This window comes from Zootermopsis nevadensis, unplaced genomic scaffold (genome assembly GCF_977971745.1).
Source record: "Zootermopsis nevadensis isolate Lab colony 2312 unplaced genomic scaffold, Znev_1.0 Znev_ptg000010l, whole genome shotgun sequence".
In the NCBI taxonomy this organism is placed as follows: Eukaryota; Metazoa; Arthropoda; class Insecta; order Blattodea; family Termopsidae; genus Zootermopsis; species Zootermopsis nevadensis.
The window spans coordinates 6,488,616-6,507,031 of NW_028259142.1; the positions used below are offsets into that span (position 1 = coordinate 6,488,616).

At 37.7% G+C, this 18,416-nt stretch overlaps 3 protein-coding genes across 7 annotated transcripts in view; 1 reads left to right on the forward strand and 2 right to left on the reverse strand.

The window, feature by feature from the left end:
* LOC110835981 (folliculin-interacting protein 2) overlaps positions 1 to 18,416 on the forward strand; it is a 490,121-nt gene that overhangs the window by 408,996 nt on the left and 62,709 nt on the right. The gene's annotated exons all lie outside the window — the stretch shown is intronic.
* LOC110835965 (uncharacterized) lies at positions 3,940 to 10,558 on the reverse strand. Its single transcript, XM_022076713.2, has 3 exons — positions 10,407 to 10,558; positions 9,336 to 9,507; positions 3,940 to 5,138 (listed from the first exon to the last, which is right to left on the reverse strand). Exons 1-3 carry the CDS (start codon positions 10,428 to 10,430, stop codon positions 3,967 to 3,969), a joined length of 1,368 nt encoding a protein of 455 aa, XP_021932405.2. The 5' UTR covers positions 10,431 to 10,558; the 3' UTR covers positions 3,940 to 3,966.
* LOC110835974 (uncharacterized) lies at positions 14,082 to 16,285 on the reverse strand. The gene is made up of 2 exons (XM_022076724.2): positions 16,260 to 16,285; positions 14,082 to 15,290 (listed from the first exon to the last, which is right to left on the reverse strand). The coding sequence occupies exons 1-2, from the start codon at positions 16,260 to 16,262 to the stop codon at positions 14,952 to 14,954; spliced, it is 342 nt and encodes a 113-aa protein (XP_021932416.1). The 5' UTR covers positions 16,263 to 16,285; the 3' UTR covers positions 14,082 to 14,951.

An 18,416-nucleotide genomic window follows, 5' to 3' on the forward strand; every position in this document is an offset into this window, starting at 1 on the left:
TCAGTTGTCCTCTGTTTCTTCTGGATAATGATGTTTTCAGGTCTCTTGATTACGAGGTTCACACGAAATGACGAAAATATATAAAAATATGGTGTGACCTTGAAATTGCTCTGAAGTGTTGGATTCGTCAGAGTCGTCTACTGAAATTTCGCAGTGAAGACTGTGATGGTTCTAAAGAAAGTAAGTGCTTTGTGTAATAGCAAAACAACTTGGCTAACATCATGACTTCCGAAAACAAAAAAAATGCATTGTCTTTAGTGTCTTAGTGCGTCATTAAAGCCTGGCTGGCCGTGGGTCGAATGCATGTGTGTGAATGTAATCATTCAGCCTAGCCCCCGGGATAAATTCTTTTCGTCTCTTTCATAAGAGGATGGGTGATTATAGTCTTTATTTTGTGTTTGATAAAGGGGCAACTGTGGTGACGTTGTAATCGGAGATCGAACCCCGGCCGTACGGCTCACACACCTCAAGCTCCACTCCCAGCGTGGACAGTCTAAATGTTATGTAACTTTTCAAGACATTCTTTTCTTGAACGGACATCAGGATTTATGAGAGTAATCTAAAATATAATCCTGTTCTCAGTCAGTTAAATAAAATTTGACCCTCTACAATTTTTCATAACTTTATGTAGTAGAGTCCTTCCTGAGAAGCTAATAGTCGTTTAGGTAGTCAAGATATTAATCATCCTCAATGGAACACAATTGTTCGTATCTGTGTTCGCATTATCCGTCACTGGTCACTACCTTGAAGCCGAGGAATCCAATCCACAACCTCTTCCTCGAGATTCATTTTAATATTATCTTCCCATACACGTCTAGATCTTCCTAGCAGTATATTTTGTACAGACTTTTCGATCAGCAGTGTGCACGAATGTTGTCATTTCTTATGCGTGCTACATCGCCCTAAACGTCCTTATAGCCCTAATAAATTATTTATTCGAAGCTTAATTTTCTTATTCCGGACAGCCTTACACTGCCATCATGTGTTTCTGTTTCTGCCCCTTAGTAAATACTGAATCAGTCTTCACAAACATTCTTATTTGCGTCTTGCCTCCAGAGGGCGCCCCAACGTTGTACATTTCAATAATACCGACATACTTGTTCGAATTTTTAAGGTGGGAATGACTATAGCTGTACTTACTTGTAGGATACTGACATGTTTTGGAATAAAACATCTTCGGTTCGACTTCCGTCAAAGTCATTTTTTGTGGAGCGTAAAAGGAGGAAATCTGGGACCGTAGACCGACTATACTGACAGAAGTTTTTCGTGGTTTTCCTCACTTCCTCCAGAAAAGTGGCAGGACAGTACAATTGCTTCCTGCTACATCTTTACCAATTCACTAATTATCCTAGTATTTGACGCTGTGTAATATGATCTTCTGACTGTACCTTTAAATTAACCATAAATCAAAAAATGACATTAAAGTTGTTTAATTGCCATTTATGAACAGCAATCGATAGTTTTTAAATTTTACAAAATCAGCCTGGTAATTGTGATGTGAATAAATGTGAGTGAAATATACTTCTATATCTGCATTGCAAAGTATGAGAATGTGGTGCTTCCACCTCCTAAATAGACCGTTAAATCTTCCACTTGTTTTCCTCCAGAGTCAGACATAACAGATCTTATCTAGAAGATCAGGCTACAGAACCAATTATAGTCTAGAAAGTTTGACATCTATGAAAGCTGGGGCAGGAATTGTACCACTTCGTTAAATTTGACCAAACATTTATCCTGTTACTAACCACGCACTGTATTTTACTTGTTACTTTTGACATGAGTGTAAATTTTCAAGTTGAAATTTTATATTTTAAACGAACAAATACACACGTTAAGTTCTCAGTAATGACGCCAGATAGTACAGTGATCTATCTTAAAGTGCTGATACTGTTAGGAAGCTTTTAGAAGTACTTTTATGTCAGATAAAGTTAAAAATTTCAAAGATCTTTTTCAACTTGTAGGCTCAACTGATATCGCTTCGTTATGCAACGTGACTAATTGGTAATGGTTCTGGTGTCGACATTTTTGTTACGTTGCTTATGTGCAGCCGGGATTCTCAGTCAGTATAATGACTGGCCTACGAATTGAGATATCGAGGTTCTATTCCCGGCTTGGGCACTTTTTTTTATCTTCGCTATCGCGCCCACAACGGCTTTGGATGCCACCCAGCCCAGAATCGGAAAGGTGCCTGGAGCTCTTTCCTCGTGAGTAAAGCACTAGGTATATGAAGCTAACCACTCAAATTCTGATAGTATCGAAACTAAGAATGTGTTATATCTCCAATTCGCCTTGCATCTTCGTGGCGTGTTCTAATACCGAACTAATTTTCTCATTTGGGACTTTATCCGTCGTCTGTTGAATGTTTTATAAAATGCCTTCTTAAATCGCAACCTATGGATCATCTTCACCATCGTGGAAACCTCAGATCTCACTTTATAATCGAGGTCACACTAATAGTTTCACTTGGGTAAGTATCCTGAACGGACTTAACTTTGTTCTGTGATCTTGTTAAAGTCAAAAATGTGAGTGGTATTGAGTGGAACAAACATTGCTTCATGATATAAAATTTCCCGTTCATTTGCCAAAATCAGACATGCAAGATTTGTCCACATTTATTTTAATAGAACGAAATTAAACATAAATATCACTTCATTGTACTCACGTACGTTGGAGGAGTAGAGGTAAAGCTCCACGCGTTCATAACCTCCGATCTTAATTGAGGTGAGTGCCCTGCCTCAATCTCCGGCCACCCTTTCCCAAATATTTTTTCCTGCCCCGAATATATGACCATGCAGAGGGAAGTCCCTAACACCGCCAAGTATCGAAGTCATGTGTCAGCCTTGTCCTTATACTGACTGAGATGCCCCGGCTCCCAATTTTAAAGTCCCTATTTATTGTCTTATAAATAAATGTATTTGGCTAAATAATAATGTATACGTAGCTGGTTTCATAGTACTCTATCATTAAACACTCCACCACGTATCAGTAGTTTGCGGTAATCATGTCTTATTCTGATAGGTCATGACTTTAATGAAATTATTTTATTGTTGTTTTATTTTAGTATTAGTTGCAACGGCTGGGACTGATTCAGGAACCTATTGAATACTGGGGTAGTGTGATGACGATTAACCTATTTTTGTGATTACTGAAGGTATCGAAATGGTTCGAACAATTTATGCATTATGACAAATATAGAAACATAACACAAAAATGAGGTTAAGGTAATTAAACTTTAATGTATTGTCTGTAACAAACTCGTGAAGAATTACTGTTGTTTAATATTTAAAGAGGCACTCCTTAAGAAATTGCTAATTATAGAGAGACAACCATTTTGTAAATATATCAATGTTTCTTAGTTGTCATGCTCTTTACTGCTTTGTACTCTCCGGGATCAATAAGAGCTCTGAAGTGCAGCAACATGCATGTGTACGTTTCCCCCTTGAGAAAGGCAAGCTTTTACTGTTTAGAAATCCAGATACTGAGCATTCAGAGATTAAAACTTGTTCGAATGCAGACTGTACTACATTTTGGCGTCAGTGGATATTTAAAGGAAAAGGTGCTACAATTAAAAACAAAGAAACTCTGTAAGTAATCATAATCTAATTTTGGACCCTTTGTATTCTTTATACTTTTGTCAGAAAACCCATATCGGAAGATTTACATCACTTATCATCTATATTTTTGATTAATTCTACGTGTCACTCCATTTTGGGCCCCCTTGCAGCCAGAGTGGACTTGAATTTTCAACTCATTTGGTACAGTTCGACTGAAAAGATATGTAAAAATACAAGCCCAGATGATTACATTTAATATTTCACCCATATATCGATTATCAAAACTGAGAATAAATATTTTATGGCCTGAACATTTAAAAAAAGGCACTGTTGTTTTCTGCACCCCGATCAGTGTCAACTGAAAGAATATTTTACTTTATACACTTAATACATTGATTTCTACTATAAAATTTTAAGGTAATCCTGGAGGGCCATATGAAGTTACTGGAAATATAGGTGCGAAAGAAACACCAGTGTTTGCCTGGCTAGCTGAAGATGAGGCACCAGAAAAACTGCTTGATCCAACAGCTGCTGGTCCGGCTGAAGATCCAGCAAAACTGCTTGATCCAACAGCTGCTGGGGCTGAAGAAGGAGCCCCATATGAGGGACTAGGAGGGAAGGGAGGGGAACTAGATGCTGCACTGCCAACTTGTGCAAGTGAAGGAGGATAATATAAAGGAACAGATGAGAATCCTGTTCCTTGGCTAAATGAAGAAGATCCAGCGAAACTCTGTGAACCAGCAGCTGCTGGTCCGGCTGAAGATCCAGCAAAACTGCTTGATCCAATAGCTGCTGGGGCAGATGAAGGAACTCCATATAAAAGACTGGGAAAAACAGGCGAGAAGGAGGGTCCGAAGTTTCCTTGGTTGGCTGAAGATGAGGCTCCGCTGAAACTGCTTGTTCCAGCAGCTGCAGGTGCAGCTGAAGGAAGAGAATATGAAGGAATAGGAAACACGGGAGAGGCAGGCGAGAAGGAGGGTCCGAAGTTTTCTTGGCTGGCTGAAGAAGAGGCTTCAGCGAAACTGCTTGTTCCAGCAGCTGCAGGTGCAGCTGAAGGAAGAGAATATGAAGGAATAGGAAACACGGGAGAGGGAGGTGAGAAGGAGGGTCCGAAGTTTCCTTGGTTGGCTGAAGATGAGCCTCCGCTGAAACTGCTTGTTCCAGCAGCTGCAGGTGCAGCTGAAGGAAGAGAATATGAAGGAATAGGAAACACGGGAGAGGCAGGCGAGAAGGAGGGTCCGAAGTTTTCTTGGCTGGCTGAAGAAGAGGCTTCAGCGAAACTGCTTGATCCAGCAGCTGCTGCTGGGGCACTGCCGATGTTTGACGCCGAACTGCCCGAATGCGTTGTTGCAGGTGACGCATATAAGCGGCTGGGAGCTGCAGGTGACTGTCCCACTCCGAAGTGTTCCTGGCCCCCCTCGGATGGAAATACAGGCGAGGGAGCGGCATAACCTGGGGATGGATTTTGTACCGCTGAAGAACCATCGCTTCCGGAAGATGTCGGCAGTGCATAATATGTATCTTCTGAACTTGTGGCTTCAACACTGCTGTCAGGAGTTGCAAAGGTTGTCTCTTGACCAAGACCTATTGATGGAATAAGTACAATTAAGAGATCAGAAACAACAGAAAGTTTAGTTTTAATGTACTGAACGTCTGAACAGGATGGAAAATCGAAGCACGAAGCTCCCCCAAAATTATGGGAAGCAAGGCAACACAGGAATATACTTAGAGGGGCAAAGAAACAATCCTGAGAACAGGTCGTATTTAAATTAAAGTAAATAGGATTTAATTAGGCAAACATCCAAACAAAAGTTCGTAGGACAGCGGGAAGCTCGTTGTGTCGTACTTAAAAGTGTCGATTAGGTGTGTAAATTAATTCCCTGTAGGTAGTTATCAGGCGAGAGAAAGAAATTATTAAAGAAATTGCAATATGCAATACACATCCGGTTTTTTCGAATATCCTTAGTCTCTCGATTAGAAGGACAGCTTTAAATCAGTTTTTATCAACTTCTGAGTCTATATCTGTGAGGGATTATATAGCTCGCCTATGAGAATAAGAATAGCAATAATATTTCACATATTAACTATAAGAATACTGAGGTACTCTAGTATAATTTGTCTGTCTATGCAGTTATATCGTCTTCTAATGTGCTTACAAAAATTGCCGAACTTTCATGAATATTTGTTTGTAGGTCATGACAAAGGTGGTCTGTCTACATTGTCTATATTAGTAGCTATAACTGTGAACACGTGAAAGTGCTTATCTCAGGTCAAGATTTTACAATCTCGGAAAGTGTCTGTAGTATTAGCCAACGTTTTGACCAGTAATTTACAATTTGTACAAAGAATCAGTCGACAGTCCTTTTTAAAAATATCCTGTAGGCTCATGGTCTCAAACTAAGAACCTCAAAAATCTTAGTTTTTCCTTCATAATGGAATAATAAATTGTGTGAAAGTAATATTTTAAGTACATTTCTTTCTTAACAGAATAAATGTGGACTTATGAAATCATTATATCTCTTTCAACTATTACTACTCTATTGATTTTCACGAAATTTTTAAAAGTATTTTATCATGAAAAGATATTCGAATCTAGTGCTCATTAATTACCTACAATCGGTAATAACTTCATGATGAACACGCTAACGTTTGAAATATGAATGACACTAAGTATACGTAATGTAAGTTCCTAAAATGTACAAATTTGTTTAGAATTTTTAATGTGAAACAACATAATAACCTTGCAAAAAATTTAGCTTTCAGTTTGATAGCTGACATACTATAAAACGTAATGAACTTCCGTCACCTGTCAAACTGAAAGCTTTACAGCTGACGGACAATTTAAGCTGGAAGTTCATTACGTTTTATAGTATAGTTACTTATAAATATTCCTATAAATTATGGTTTACATGTCAACTGTTATTAACTTCGCGACGGTGCGAAACAGTAATATTATATCTCGTAAATTTAACTTGGACATAATCTGTTTTACATAGGTTTTTTCTAAAAAGGGTATAAGAAGTTCAGTATTCTTGTGCCTACACTATGGCCTTGTAGGATATCCTTTACGATGACTTCGGTCGAATTATTTTTCGTCATCAATACGTAAAACTAATAAAGAACGTATAAGGTGAAGCTTTCGCGGCCACTGAAGTTGATGAAAGACTCTCGGGCTACAAGCCGCGTCACGTGACCACCTGGCGCGGATTTTGGCCCGAGAGTCTTTCATTAATAAAGAATGTGTTACTGAAAATAACCGGAAAGCTCAAAACCACTTCTTTTTCGCAAGACCAATCCTAATAATTAGTAAGGATGCAGTATCTTCTGTAGTTGTAACATATTTGTTTGTAGAACGGGTCGCGTTTCGTAAGTCTGTACGTCTGTCGTTCAGAACAGTGGTACAGACAGACAATATTGTAAATGATGACTAAGCTCGCAAGAAAGCACAAAATGGTCTACATAATTTACAATTTAGCTAACATTTGATAGACTACTTGCAACGAAAATTAAGAAATATAATCACACTTGACAAAAATATCCTTATTTGTGCTTCTCAAAAAAATCTTTTGGAATTTGAGGGCTTTACGGCTGTGAAAATATAGTTTCAGGCCTTCTACTTTGTGGCGTTGTGTACTACAGGATGGGTGGGAAGTAAATAGGCATTTCCATTTAAAATGTACATGTAAAAATTATTTTCATTATCTTTGCATTGGAAATATAGAGGTTATAACCATTTGTCAATGCTTACTATATTCAAGGTGCTTAACAAGTGTCTGAGGAAATTATCGACTCCATTTTCAGCGAATAAGATGTGCCTGACTGGTTCCTCCGAAAAGTTGATAACCTCCTAAAGATTTATAAGACTGTTAAGCGTCAAAACCTGAAGATTACAATCGAGAAGCAAGATTAGTTGTGGGAATGCGAGGAAGTTGGTGACTTTTTGTAGATTTTGAAGGATAATTATGGGCACTTTTACAAGGTGTAGAGGTTGGTATAATTGTTCCTTTGGAACCCCTTTCTTTATATATTCTTATGCTTCTGTAGAAGTTTTGATAACTTCTTTCTTAAAACCGATGACTCGTTCATTCTTATGACGGAATTATTGAAATATTTAGATAGATTATATTCTAATTAGTACGCACAGTCGGCAACTGTCAGCGTTTCATTACTCGAAACGCAGTTTAAAACATATTTATCTATGGTAACAGCTTCATACTGAAACAGATGAATGTATAGGAGTCTCGTATATGGTACCTAAACATTTGAATATGAAGTTTCGTGTAGCTGCTTTCATGCTAATGCCCTATTAGCAAGTCGACAATTATTTTGGGGGAAACGGTTGTAGATTCACTGTGTGAGTGTGCGGGGCTCCTCAAAACCGGGGTATTGGACTTCATGTTCTTCATGCTGAAAACTAAGGAAGAAAGCGGGAAAGGATAAAAATATTATTTCAGAAGCATAATCCATAACCTCAAACTTCCTCAGGGTACAAGTGCAAGAGAAATCCATGTTCTAACTTTGAGTCAGATATGAAAAAATATATATTTACTTGCCTCTTACATGTTTAATATATTCTATATCCTCTTCTGTAGTCGAGGGAAGTGTAATTAAACTGAAATATTTATTACTCACCTTCTGCATAAAAGTAGGAAATTCTTATATTAGCCACAGAATGCTTAGAATTTTACAAGAAAATTATCGTCCTTTGTGTAATATGAAGCAAAAGCAAATGTTTAAACATAAAGTCGTTTATATTTGTCGCTGTTTTTCCCCTTGGAATTCAGTGGACGTTCTAATAGCAAAATTTAATACCTTACCAATTGCAAAGAAAATTCTGACCGGCCAGCAAGATTTGACGGTCGCGATCCTCAGTTAAATCCTAGTCTTTGATCGTGCAACATTCCGGGATCAGAGTAAAGTCTCTATTTATTTTTACTCCTTGTAAGTTAGTGAAACATTTATTTAAATTATATTGCTATTCTTTATAACAGGGTTCATCAACCTCCTCCAGTCTGATTCCCAAATTTACACTCACTAATTGGCTCGCAGGCCTCAAGCTTATTTAAATGAGAACAATTTATTAAAACTTTATGTGTATTCATTAATTATATTACAAACTTACTATTATAAACAGGTTAATGTAACGCTCATTAATTTTTCTTAACAACATCGATTGTTGATGAGATATCTGACTCTCCTTTTGCTTGAGTAATCTTTCAGTATCTGCAGGATTTAAGTTTTTATCTGTTGTCTTATGGGTTGTAGCGCCGTGTTGTCTGCTAGAAGTTTATCGAAGTTTAATAGCGCTGACTCATAGCCCGATGATGGAAGTAGCAAGGACCTCTGTAACTTTGATAAAATTCTACCAGACTACACGGCGCTGCAGCCCAGAAGGCAGCCATCTTTCAATATCCGCTTTAGTTTTTGTTATTACGATTCTCATACATCCATCAAATGTTCATCAGAAAGATGCGTCATGTTTGTTGATTGGACGTTTTTCACTAAGCTGTACAGTTGCTCACAGCGACTAATACTGTCAGATACTGACAACGACGAAACTTGATCTCAGAGAACAGGGAACTATTTTTCACCATGGAGGTTAGCAGAGTTGGTCTTAGAAAACAAATAGGGGGACTTGGGTTTGAGAATCTCTTCCTTAGAAGGTAGTACTGTCTTATTTAAAATGTAAATACTCGGAAGGAACCGACTATAAGCTACGGAAACGGACGTTTCAAATGGAAATTTGAGCCGAAAAGAAGATGGAGCTCGGATATCTGTTACCTGCAATGCCTTCAGCAGCTGTGTGCCTCGCTGCTGTCAGCACGCCCTCTACTGCAGAAGTGTCTCCGAAAACGGGAACTGGCAAAGTGTAAGTCGTTACTTTAGGGGAGAATTCAGCAGAGCTGCCTGGAGCAGCTTCAGATCCCAGCATCAGCATAAAGCAGACTGAAACCTGTGGACATAATCGGGTTGTTAATTCAGTAGGTGAACCAGTGTGTTCTTGTTCCGATCTGAAGTGATGAGTGATGTACTGAGTTTGTAACAGACATTGAACACACGCATTTGAAAATAGGAAATAAGATTTATAAATCTCATATATTGTTAAGTCGGAAATGATTTTTTCTCTGCTTTAACCCATAAAGTTTACACACTCAAAAATACAATTAAATAAAAGATAATTTAAGATGGTGTACTAAAGAATTATCATTCAAAAGAAGCACTTGCCATGGAATTAAGGTCTAAGCAACTTACTTTTAACATGATTGTTTCTTTCTTTCTTTGTTTAGCGACGCTTTCTCGACTGTATATGTTAACTTACGTAAAATTTGTATTTTTACAAAATTTTAGGGTGACGTAAGAATGATGAGATTGGTGGGGCATCGTTGAACGAGGAGGTTAAAAATGCGTTCGAAATTTTAGTCTGTTGATCAGAAGGAAACAGCCTAGTTGCGAGACCTAGGTGTAAATGGGAAGATATTATTCATATGGTCCTTATATGCATAAAATTTTAGAGTGTGGACCAGGTTCATCTGGCTTAGCTTATGACCCAATAGCTTGCTAGTTTGAACGTGATGATGAATATTTTATACCATAAAAGTTGTCTATTATTTTAATAGGTGACAAGAGATCATCTTTCAGCTCTGAGGATGAACAACACTCCGTGGAATTCGTTTTAAATAACGCAGAGATGAGAGTATTTTAATATGAAATTACTTTGAGATGGAATTAATATTAAAGATGATTGCGATTAGTGGTTAGAAATTAATAGGATGATGATGTTTATTAACCGTGAGAACAGCACAAAAAATTACTTTCTCCCATTTTACAAAAGCAAATTCAATATTCACTTACCACTCTCAACCCGTGCGTCGCCATCTTCCGTAGCCCTAATCAATCCACGCAGTGTCCGCAGGGTTGCTAAGACGACTCTACTTATAGCGTAGTCTCTCCACCACATTTAGCAGATGTCATCACCTTCAACACCTAACAGTGAAAGCTGCCAAGCAAAACAACACACATTTCGAATGACACGGAAGAATGTAACACGTCACGATGTCCATGGTGTGAACAGCAGTTGTCTAGGGGTTGCCGATAACTTTAAGGAAATCATCCCAAAATTTCACCTGCAGACATATTCTGTTCTTGTGTGGGATTTCTGATTCAGACGATAATGTCGATGTTCGTCTTCTGGGTCGTAACACCATCGTTTCTGTGATGGGTCTACTTATTGCCAAAACATTGGCATCTACCTAGAAGTCTGTACGGCGTTACTAACTAGAAATCCAACATGGACATTGTCTTCTTCATTTTGTCATTTCTCGCTTTTTAAAAACTTAGAATACAAACGTGTGTCTCCTTATAAACGTATAACAACTCTGTTGAACCAATGTACTAAGAGATTTAAATGGAGAGTGAAGGTTGTCAGATAAATATCGATGTGTATTGAAACCTCCTCTGAAGATTTCTCTGCCATCACATTAATGGGGTTAGTCTGTATATCTTTCTGCAGAATATGACACTAAAAGCTTATTAATGTTTGCTTAATTATTTCACAGGCAAAATCTGCTGTTTATCGTGTGTCAAGTCACAAATATTATCTTCACCAAATACAATGTTTTGCGTTCAGTGAAAGTGATATATCAACAGAGTTTCGCGTTATAACATATAACTTTGAAGAAATGTGACAGCATTATAGTTGATTTTATCTCAACACAATTCTCTCTGTGCTGTTAACTGTAACACAGAAATTACTAGAACTGTTTGTTTGTGTATGTTTTTATAACTCCGTGTCTCCGTCACCGCTTCTGACTTTTGCACCAAGTGACGGAGTTGTTTGGACATCAAGCCATTGCACACAGTGTCAACTTTCTTCTTAATATTCTGTATTATGGGTAACATCAGCATTGAGACTGAAAGAAATTGTGAATTTCGAACGACACTACCCCGCTTAACTCACCCACTCACTCACTTTGTGGTATAGGATAGTTTTTGAAAAGTCGATTGTAAACTCGACTTGTCAAAGAATAACCCACTTTCATTATGGAACCCAAAGGTTCATCTCCATGTTCACAAAAGCTTACCCAGACCCTATTGTGAGCCAGCTGCATCCCCATCAATTTCCACCCCTCTAAGCTCCATCTTAACATTATCCTCCCATCTACGCCTAGGTCTTCCCAGTGGTCTCCTTCCTTCAGATCTTTCAACCCCACACCCTGTGAACACCACTCCTCTCACCCCTGCGTGCCGCATGTCCCTCCCTCCTCATCCTCCTCACTTTAATCACCCTGACATTATGAGGTGAGGAGTACAGGCCGTGAAGCTGATCATTATGCTATTTTCTCCATGATCCGTCTCGCTCCCTTTTAGATCCAAATATCTTCCTCAACACCCTCTTCTCAAAGACCCTCAATCTGTGTTCCTCCCTCAATATGAGAGACCAAGTTTCGCACCCATACAGCACAAGTGGCAAAATTACACTTTTGCATATTTTAATCTTTATGTTTTTCGATATGAGACGGGAGGACAAAAACGATTTTGGACTGAATGATAGCAAACATTCCCTGGATTTAATCTGCTCTTGATTTCGTCTTAAACGTCATTCTGACTTGTTAGTGTCGTCCCTCAGTACTTGAATTTTGTCACATTTTCGAACGATTCATTAGTTATCCTTATATTCTGGTTCTGTCCTGATTTCTGACGCCGAGACATGATCATAAACTTTGTCTTTTCTGAATTTCTTTCTAGACCAACACCCCTACTATCCCTTAAGAGTGTTTCTGTGTTTGCGTTTGTAGTATTTATATTCTCGTCCAACAGATTAATATCATCAGCATAGACCAACAGCTGATGTGTCCCATTAATTTCCAAACCGTCCTGATTTTCTTTTAATTTCCTGATGGCATATTGTAGGGCAAAATTGAGAAACAGCGGCGATACAGCATCTCCCTGTTTTAGGCCATTCTGACTAGCTTCTTAGCTACATCAGATTGAAGTAAAATGTTGTAAAGAGCTTCTCTTTTAACTGAGTTATAGGCTTTCTTGAAGTCTATTAATAGTTGATATACTTTCCCCGCTTAATACAAGGGTCCCGAAATATTTTAACTTGATAAGTCTTTGACAAGTGAAATTTTATACGGTGCTAATTTATAAACACAGCTAAAATGTAAATATGAAGAATATTTCTTTGTTAGACCTTCAAGGACAGGCCCCGTTACAGCCCGCAAGTTTTCCCATTTTAAGTTATGTAGGTTTATGTTTAATAAATATTTTTGTCCTACATCTCATATTCCATTTACAGCCTGGTATCTAATTTTATCACAAGTTGAGATGTAAACTGAAACACTGTACATTCATACAAGGGCATATAAATGTTGCGCCTATAATCCTATCAACAATCCTGAATTGAAAAATGGGCTTGATGCGAATCTTTGATGATATGCCTCATAACTTTCAAGTAGTTTGGAGTTACACTAGTAGAAATGAAACACAGAAATACAAGATAATCGAAAATGTACGCAACTCATATTTATTAAGATCACAATAATATGATTTATAGAGTTTTTTGATCAATCTGAAGATCGCTTACTAGCTATTGTTACTTTATAACAATAGAGTGTCTCTATTCAGACGACTGCAGTTCAAGAAAGAATTAATTTTTGTTTTTGTTATTTGGTGTTGTCTACTTTGAAGATTATGCTACATGCAAAACCAATCGTTACCTTCCGTGACGCTGTCGTATGTTCTCCTAAAGTCTCGGACGAATGGTTAGTACTCCTGTTTCGTAATCGCAAGGTCCCGGGTTCAAACCAGGACCCGGAGATCGGCTGTTTGACAGTTTTCATGGTTTATTTAAGTCTCTACAACCAATTGCATGGATAATTCCTTGCGTTAGGCCCTTAGCCTTCCTTCCACGTTTGTTCCAATCCATTGACTTAACGAAGTACTATTTGACGCAGTATAAAAGTAGAAATTGAAAGCGTAGTTGAATAAAATTAAAAAGTAAGCTAGTAACTATTCCACACAAGTTTGGAATACGAATGAGTTCATTACCATATTAACAAAAGCTTACCTGAGCCACGTGAATCAGTCCTTATCGTCCAACATAAATTTTAAAAACAATTTTAATATTCTCCCATTTATGTTTAGGTCTACCATGTGGTTCTTTTTGGTTTTCAGTTTAATTTTCTACATGTTTCCAGTCTTTTCCATGCCTGCTAAATACTCTGCCTAACTTATCTTCTTAGGTTTAGTTGTGACAAATTGTGGTTATAAAAATAATGATTATTTTCATCGTTATGTTACTTCATCCATTTTCCCGTTACTTCCTTCCATCTAGGTATATAAATTTCCATCACACGCTTACCAGCCATCCTCAGTCTCCATTCTTCCCTTAATGTGACAGGAAACGTGTCACACCCATAAATATTAAAATTTTGGAACTTTCCCTACATTCAGTTTTGAGAAAATGGAAAATAGCTACGAGCTAATTCAAGTGTGCGTATTTAATTTTTGTTGGTTTATTTACTGTTGTATCTAGGTATTTATATTTCAGTACAATAAACTAACAAATAACAAAGAAAAAGTTAGGCTTCATAACCTCTTGCCAGAAAATTCTGTTAATTTCTTTCCAGCTGTATATTACATTACGTGAACGGTTTATTTCTAGAACTGCTACTGCTTAAAATGGGTTTCATTAAATATTGTTATAAGGTTTATGAATTTGCTAAACCCATAGCGAAGTGTTACAAAGTGCTTACAGAATTGATTGCCAAGTCAGTGGTAAATATGGCAGTAATTGGCTTAATTGAAACGTAATTTTATTTAACACATATCATAATGCAGTTACATGTAATGAAGTTTAAGTTATTCAAAACATCATTAAAATGATACACACATTCAGATGTAGAGTATATGCGATGTATCTGAACAAAATCTGTGTCAAGGTTAACACTGGAGGCTTGAGGACGTAGTATATTAACGACAGGAAGACGAGAATAAGTCAGTAAGAGGACTGCTGACTGGTTTATTAGAATCTTTGACTGGGACGCTAAGAAACTAGCGTGAATAGTCAGAATTGTACAGCATCTAAAGTAATTCTGAAGTCATCTTGCTTTTGAGGGCGTTCACCAAGGAAACGTGGAGTTTCCATATATTTTCCCCTTCCACAAGCATACTATCCGCAGTGACTTCATTTTTAACAATTCATGACAAGGTTTTTAATCTGCGAATAACAAATATCATTTGCCGGCCAGTCAAGAGACTGTTTGCAACAAATATTTTTTTATAATTACTTCATTACTATGGTTTCTTTCTTTAGATATGGGTAGCTACTTATCAAGAGTCATATCCGACCCGTGGGCCTCAGTTTACGTAGTACTGTTGTCGTCTTTTAGTCAGCTACTTGTTCCTTGCGTTTCGAAAAAATGGATACCCGAAAGCCGAGTTTCCGTACCCGTATCCGTAAGGGTTAAACTGTCCATAGTAAGGGTTGTAGATGGGTCTGTTGAAGGGGAAGGGGTTGTAAGATGGGACGTAGTACTGTGCAAGGGGCGCAAAGTCATCTTCGTCTGTTAAGAGGCTGCTGAGTCCTCCCAGCAGAGCGCTGCCAAGGTTGCCTAGCAGCGGTCCGAAAGTGCGAGGCCTCGCGTCAATGTTGCTGTCTGGCCCAGCGCTTTGCACCGCGGGTGAGTGGAGAACCAGGAGCAGCGACAGTGCTGCCGTTGCGTGCCGGGCGATCTGCAAGTGAACGACGTTCAGTTGTGATTACGATACACGAGGATAAGCTGAAGGAAATGAGTTATACGTGAATCAGAACAAAGAGGAAAGGAAGAGAAGTAAAAAATGCAAAGGTAACAATTAAAAAGAAAAATTTTCTTGAGGAAATTATGAAATTAAATGTATAAAGAAGAATGAAGTAATGAGAACAAAATTAAGGCAGAAAGATCAAAAAGGAGACAAGGAAACTAAGAATTATGAAGGAAGAATCGGAATCGAGATAAATATAAAAGTAAAAAAATAATAATGACAATAATGAAAACATAAAGATGAAATAGTATACACAATATGTAAAAAGGAGGTTTTTAACAAGAATATTCGTACAAGTTCAAAGAATGTAAATAATTATTCTTCTTTATCATTTGCCCATGTTGATCGGTAATGTGTCTGAATACAGTAAACTTAAATAATAGAGGAAGATAACTCTTAAAGCATTAATCACGTAATTGAGCCGAAATAAATGTCCGAAGATGAATATGAATATGCTGTTCAAAATCTTTAAAACAAACTTTTCTTAAAAATAACGTATTAACAGTAACAAAAAAAATTAAAAATGTAATTTCCAAAGTGAAGACAATCCTTTCTAAGTGACTAACCGACCTGCTACCTCACTTCCCAATTATCCACCTAGCCGTCTCTATGGTTGAGCCTTCCTTCAGTAGTTGACAGCTTTTGAGCTGTTTTGAGTCTGAAAGGAGCAATGGCTTCCCACTGGTCACTACGCTTTAGTTCACATAACACAGCCTTCTGTAAATATGTTCTTGTAAATTCTTATACAGACAGGCGGACAAACACTGCCCGTTCTTTTGTGTGTGAAACAGTTCTGCATACCAAACCTTTAGCTTTGCATAACAATTAAGTAACATGAAACGATTAATAGGCACACAGCCGCTTCTTACACTGCAGTCAAATAAGCAAAAGACTACTTACCATGGTGAATATTCTTCCGAAGGTCGTCCTCTGTTCGGTAGTGCAACTGTACTCACATTTATATACATATTCCACGAGAAATTAGATTTCTCATCTGAAAAAACCGTGACTTATATAATTCTATTTTAGACTCGAGAGTCTATTGTAGGTGTGACAGCTTTCACTTGTCTGCTCGCCAGTATTTTTATCTTGGTTAATACGTCTAATTACCACATACATAACAATCAGATCGTATGTTCTTCCAAATTTCGTGAACATTGGATGCCTTTGAAGTCCGTAAAATTTAAATAGGTGCAAGTCATTTAGCCGGCATAATATGTAAGTTCTGCTATCAATAAGAGCGAGTCAAGATATAAATTGTGTCTCAGCAGAGTAACTTTAAAATTTACAACGCAATGCATCTTTAAAATAATGCAACTTAATGTAATTTCTGTCTATTAAATAATGTCGCAAAAGTAGCAGCCTCCAAATATTTCTGAAATGATGGCGATAAATGTTCAACTGTCTTAAAATTTAGATGTGAAATATCCAACATGACGGTATACGTCTGTCTTTTCTTAAGTAATTCTTTTGTGTGATATAAACGCATTTATATCGGAGCTACCAGATGCTTCCGTTGGGAGTTATATTTTATTATTTATTTTGACACACGTAAAAACGCTACATATACCTTCATAAATACAATTCATAAATGTGAAACGTTCTGATTCTATTTCCTTCAATCAAAACTACGACATATTGTGACAAAGAAGATGGTGGAAGTTTAGGTTAGGGTGCCTAACGATATTCACACCTCTCATATGATATTCACTTTATACTTCTCAGTGCCTGTTGTAACAATGTGTTCTTATTAGGTCTTCACATACCAGACTTGTTTCATTATTGTTTTCTTTTAGTTGTGAAAATGTCGACACTAGTCTTGTACGATGGGCATATTCTTGTAAGCGGTTACCAATTTCTCTCAAATCTCTTGCCTATAGACACTAGAGTGTTTGATATTAATTGTAAGATATCACATTTTATAAAAATCTAAATATGCATAGCTTGTGTTTTTCAGCTACAATTCTGTTGGTAGTGTAGGAAAATGCCTTCTGTCGTCACATCCCTTTCATTACCCACCTGATTGACGAGATCCACTGTTTTTTCCAGACCATCAGAACATGAGTGAAGGCTTACCCGAACCCAGACCCAGAGTCTTAAGCACGACAGACAACTTCACAAACAAAATAAATAGTAAAAGAAACCGCACCATGTGTTATTTTATGTTTTCCGATGTATCTGATGATGATTTTTGTAAGACTTGAGGTTTTCACTGCAGTGAGTATGAAGATTTCTGTCTTCTGGGTTGTTGCGCTGTGTAGTCTGTCAATGTTAACCAACGTTTCAGAGATCATACTGCCTCCATCATCAGGGCGATGAAGATTTCTGTCTTCTGGGTTGTTGCTCTGTGTAGTCTGGTCGATGTTTACAAACGTTTCTGAGGTCATACTGTCACCGTCATCAGGGCGATGAAGATTTCTGTCTTCTGGGTTGTTGCGCTGTGTAGTCTGGTAGATGTTTACCAACGTTTCAGAGGTCATACTGCCTCCATCATCAGGGCGATGAGTATGAAGATTTCTGTCTTCTGGGCTGTTGTGCTGTGTAGTCTAGTTTATGTTAACCAACGGTTCAGAGGTCATACTGCATCTTCATGATGATTTTTGTTAGTTTGTTTAGCAGATCACGTTTCTCCGCGAAATAAAAGTTAAACTTTCGTTTTAGCCACTGAGTTTTTGACATTTGTTGTGAAAGTATGTCCTAAAAGACGTTATGAACTCAGGACTAATAGGCATGTTAGTGAGTTGCGTCACCGGTTTTCATTCTTTCTGTCTGTGCGATCGAATTTCCCGAATGACTAGAGTCGGTGAGTCACTGACGCATTTAGCCGAGTGATTTTCCCGACTAGTTCCAAAATAATCAATTTACTTTTGTAGTGATTTTATGGTACGCAACAGGAGGAATGTAAGCGAACCAGCACATATTTTTAGACAGCACTTTCTTTTCGCTCCAAGCAAAAGTTATTTTTTAGAAACTCCTCGTCATTTCTGTTACTCGAAGGTACGCAAGAGTTCACTACTGCTCCCTATGCTAAGAAACGTATCAAATCGACATCCTCCT

Bases quoted from the DNA above. Each gene is read 5' to 3' on its own strand.
- LOC110835965 (XM_022076713.2), bottom strand. From the start codon at position 10,430: ATGGCGACGCACGGGTTGAGAGTG. The intron at 9,508-10,406 runs GTAAGTGAATAT...TTATGTCCACAG, and splicing joins CGACGCACGGGTTGAGAGTG to GTTTCAGTCTGCTTTATGCT. The intron at 5,139-9,335 runs GTAACAGATATC...TTCCATCAATAG, and splicing joins AGCTGCTGAAGGCATTGCAG to GTCTTGGTCAAGAGACAACC.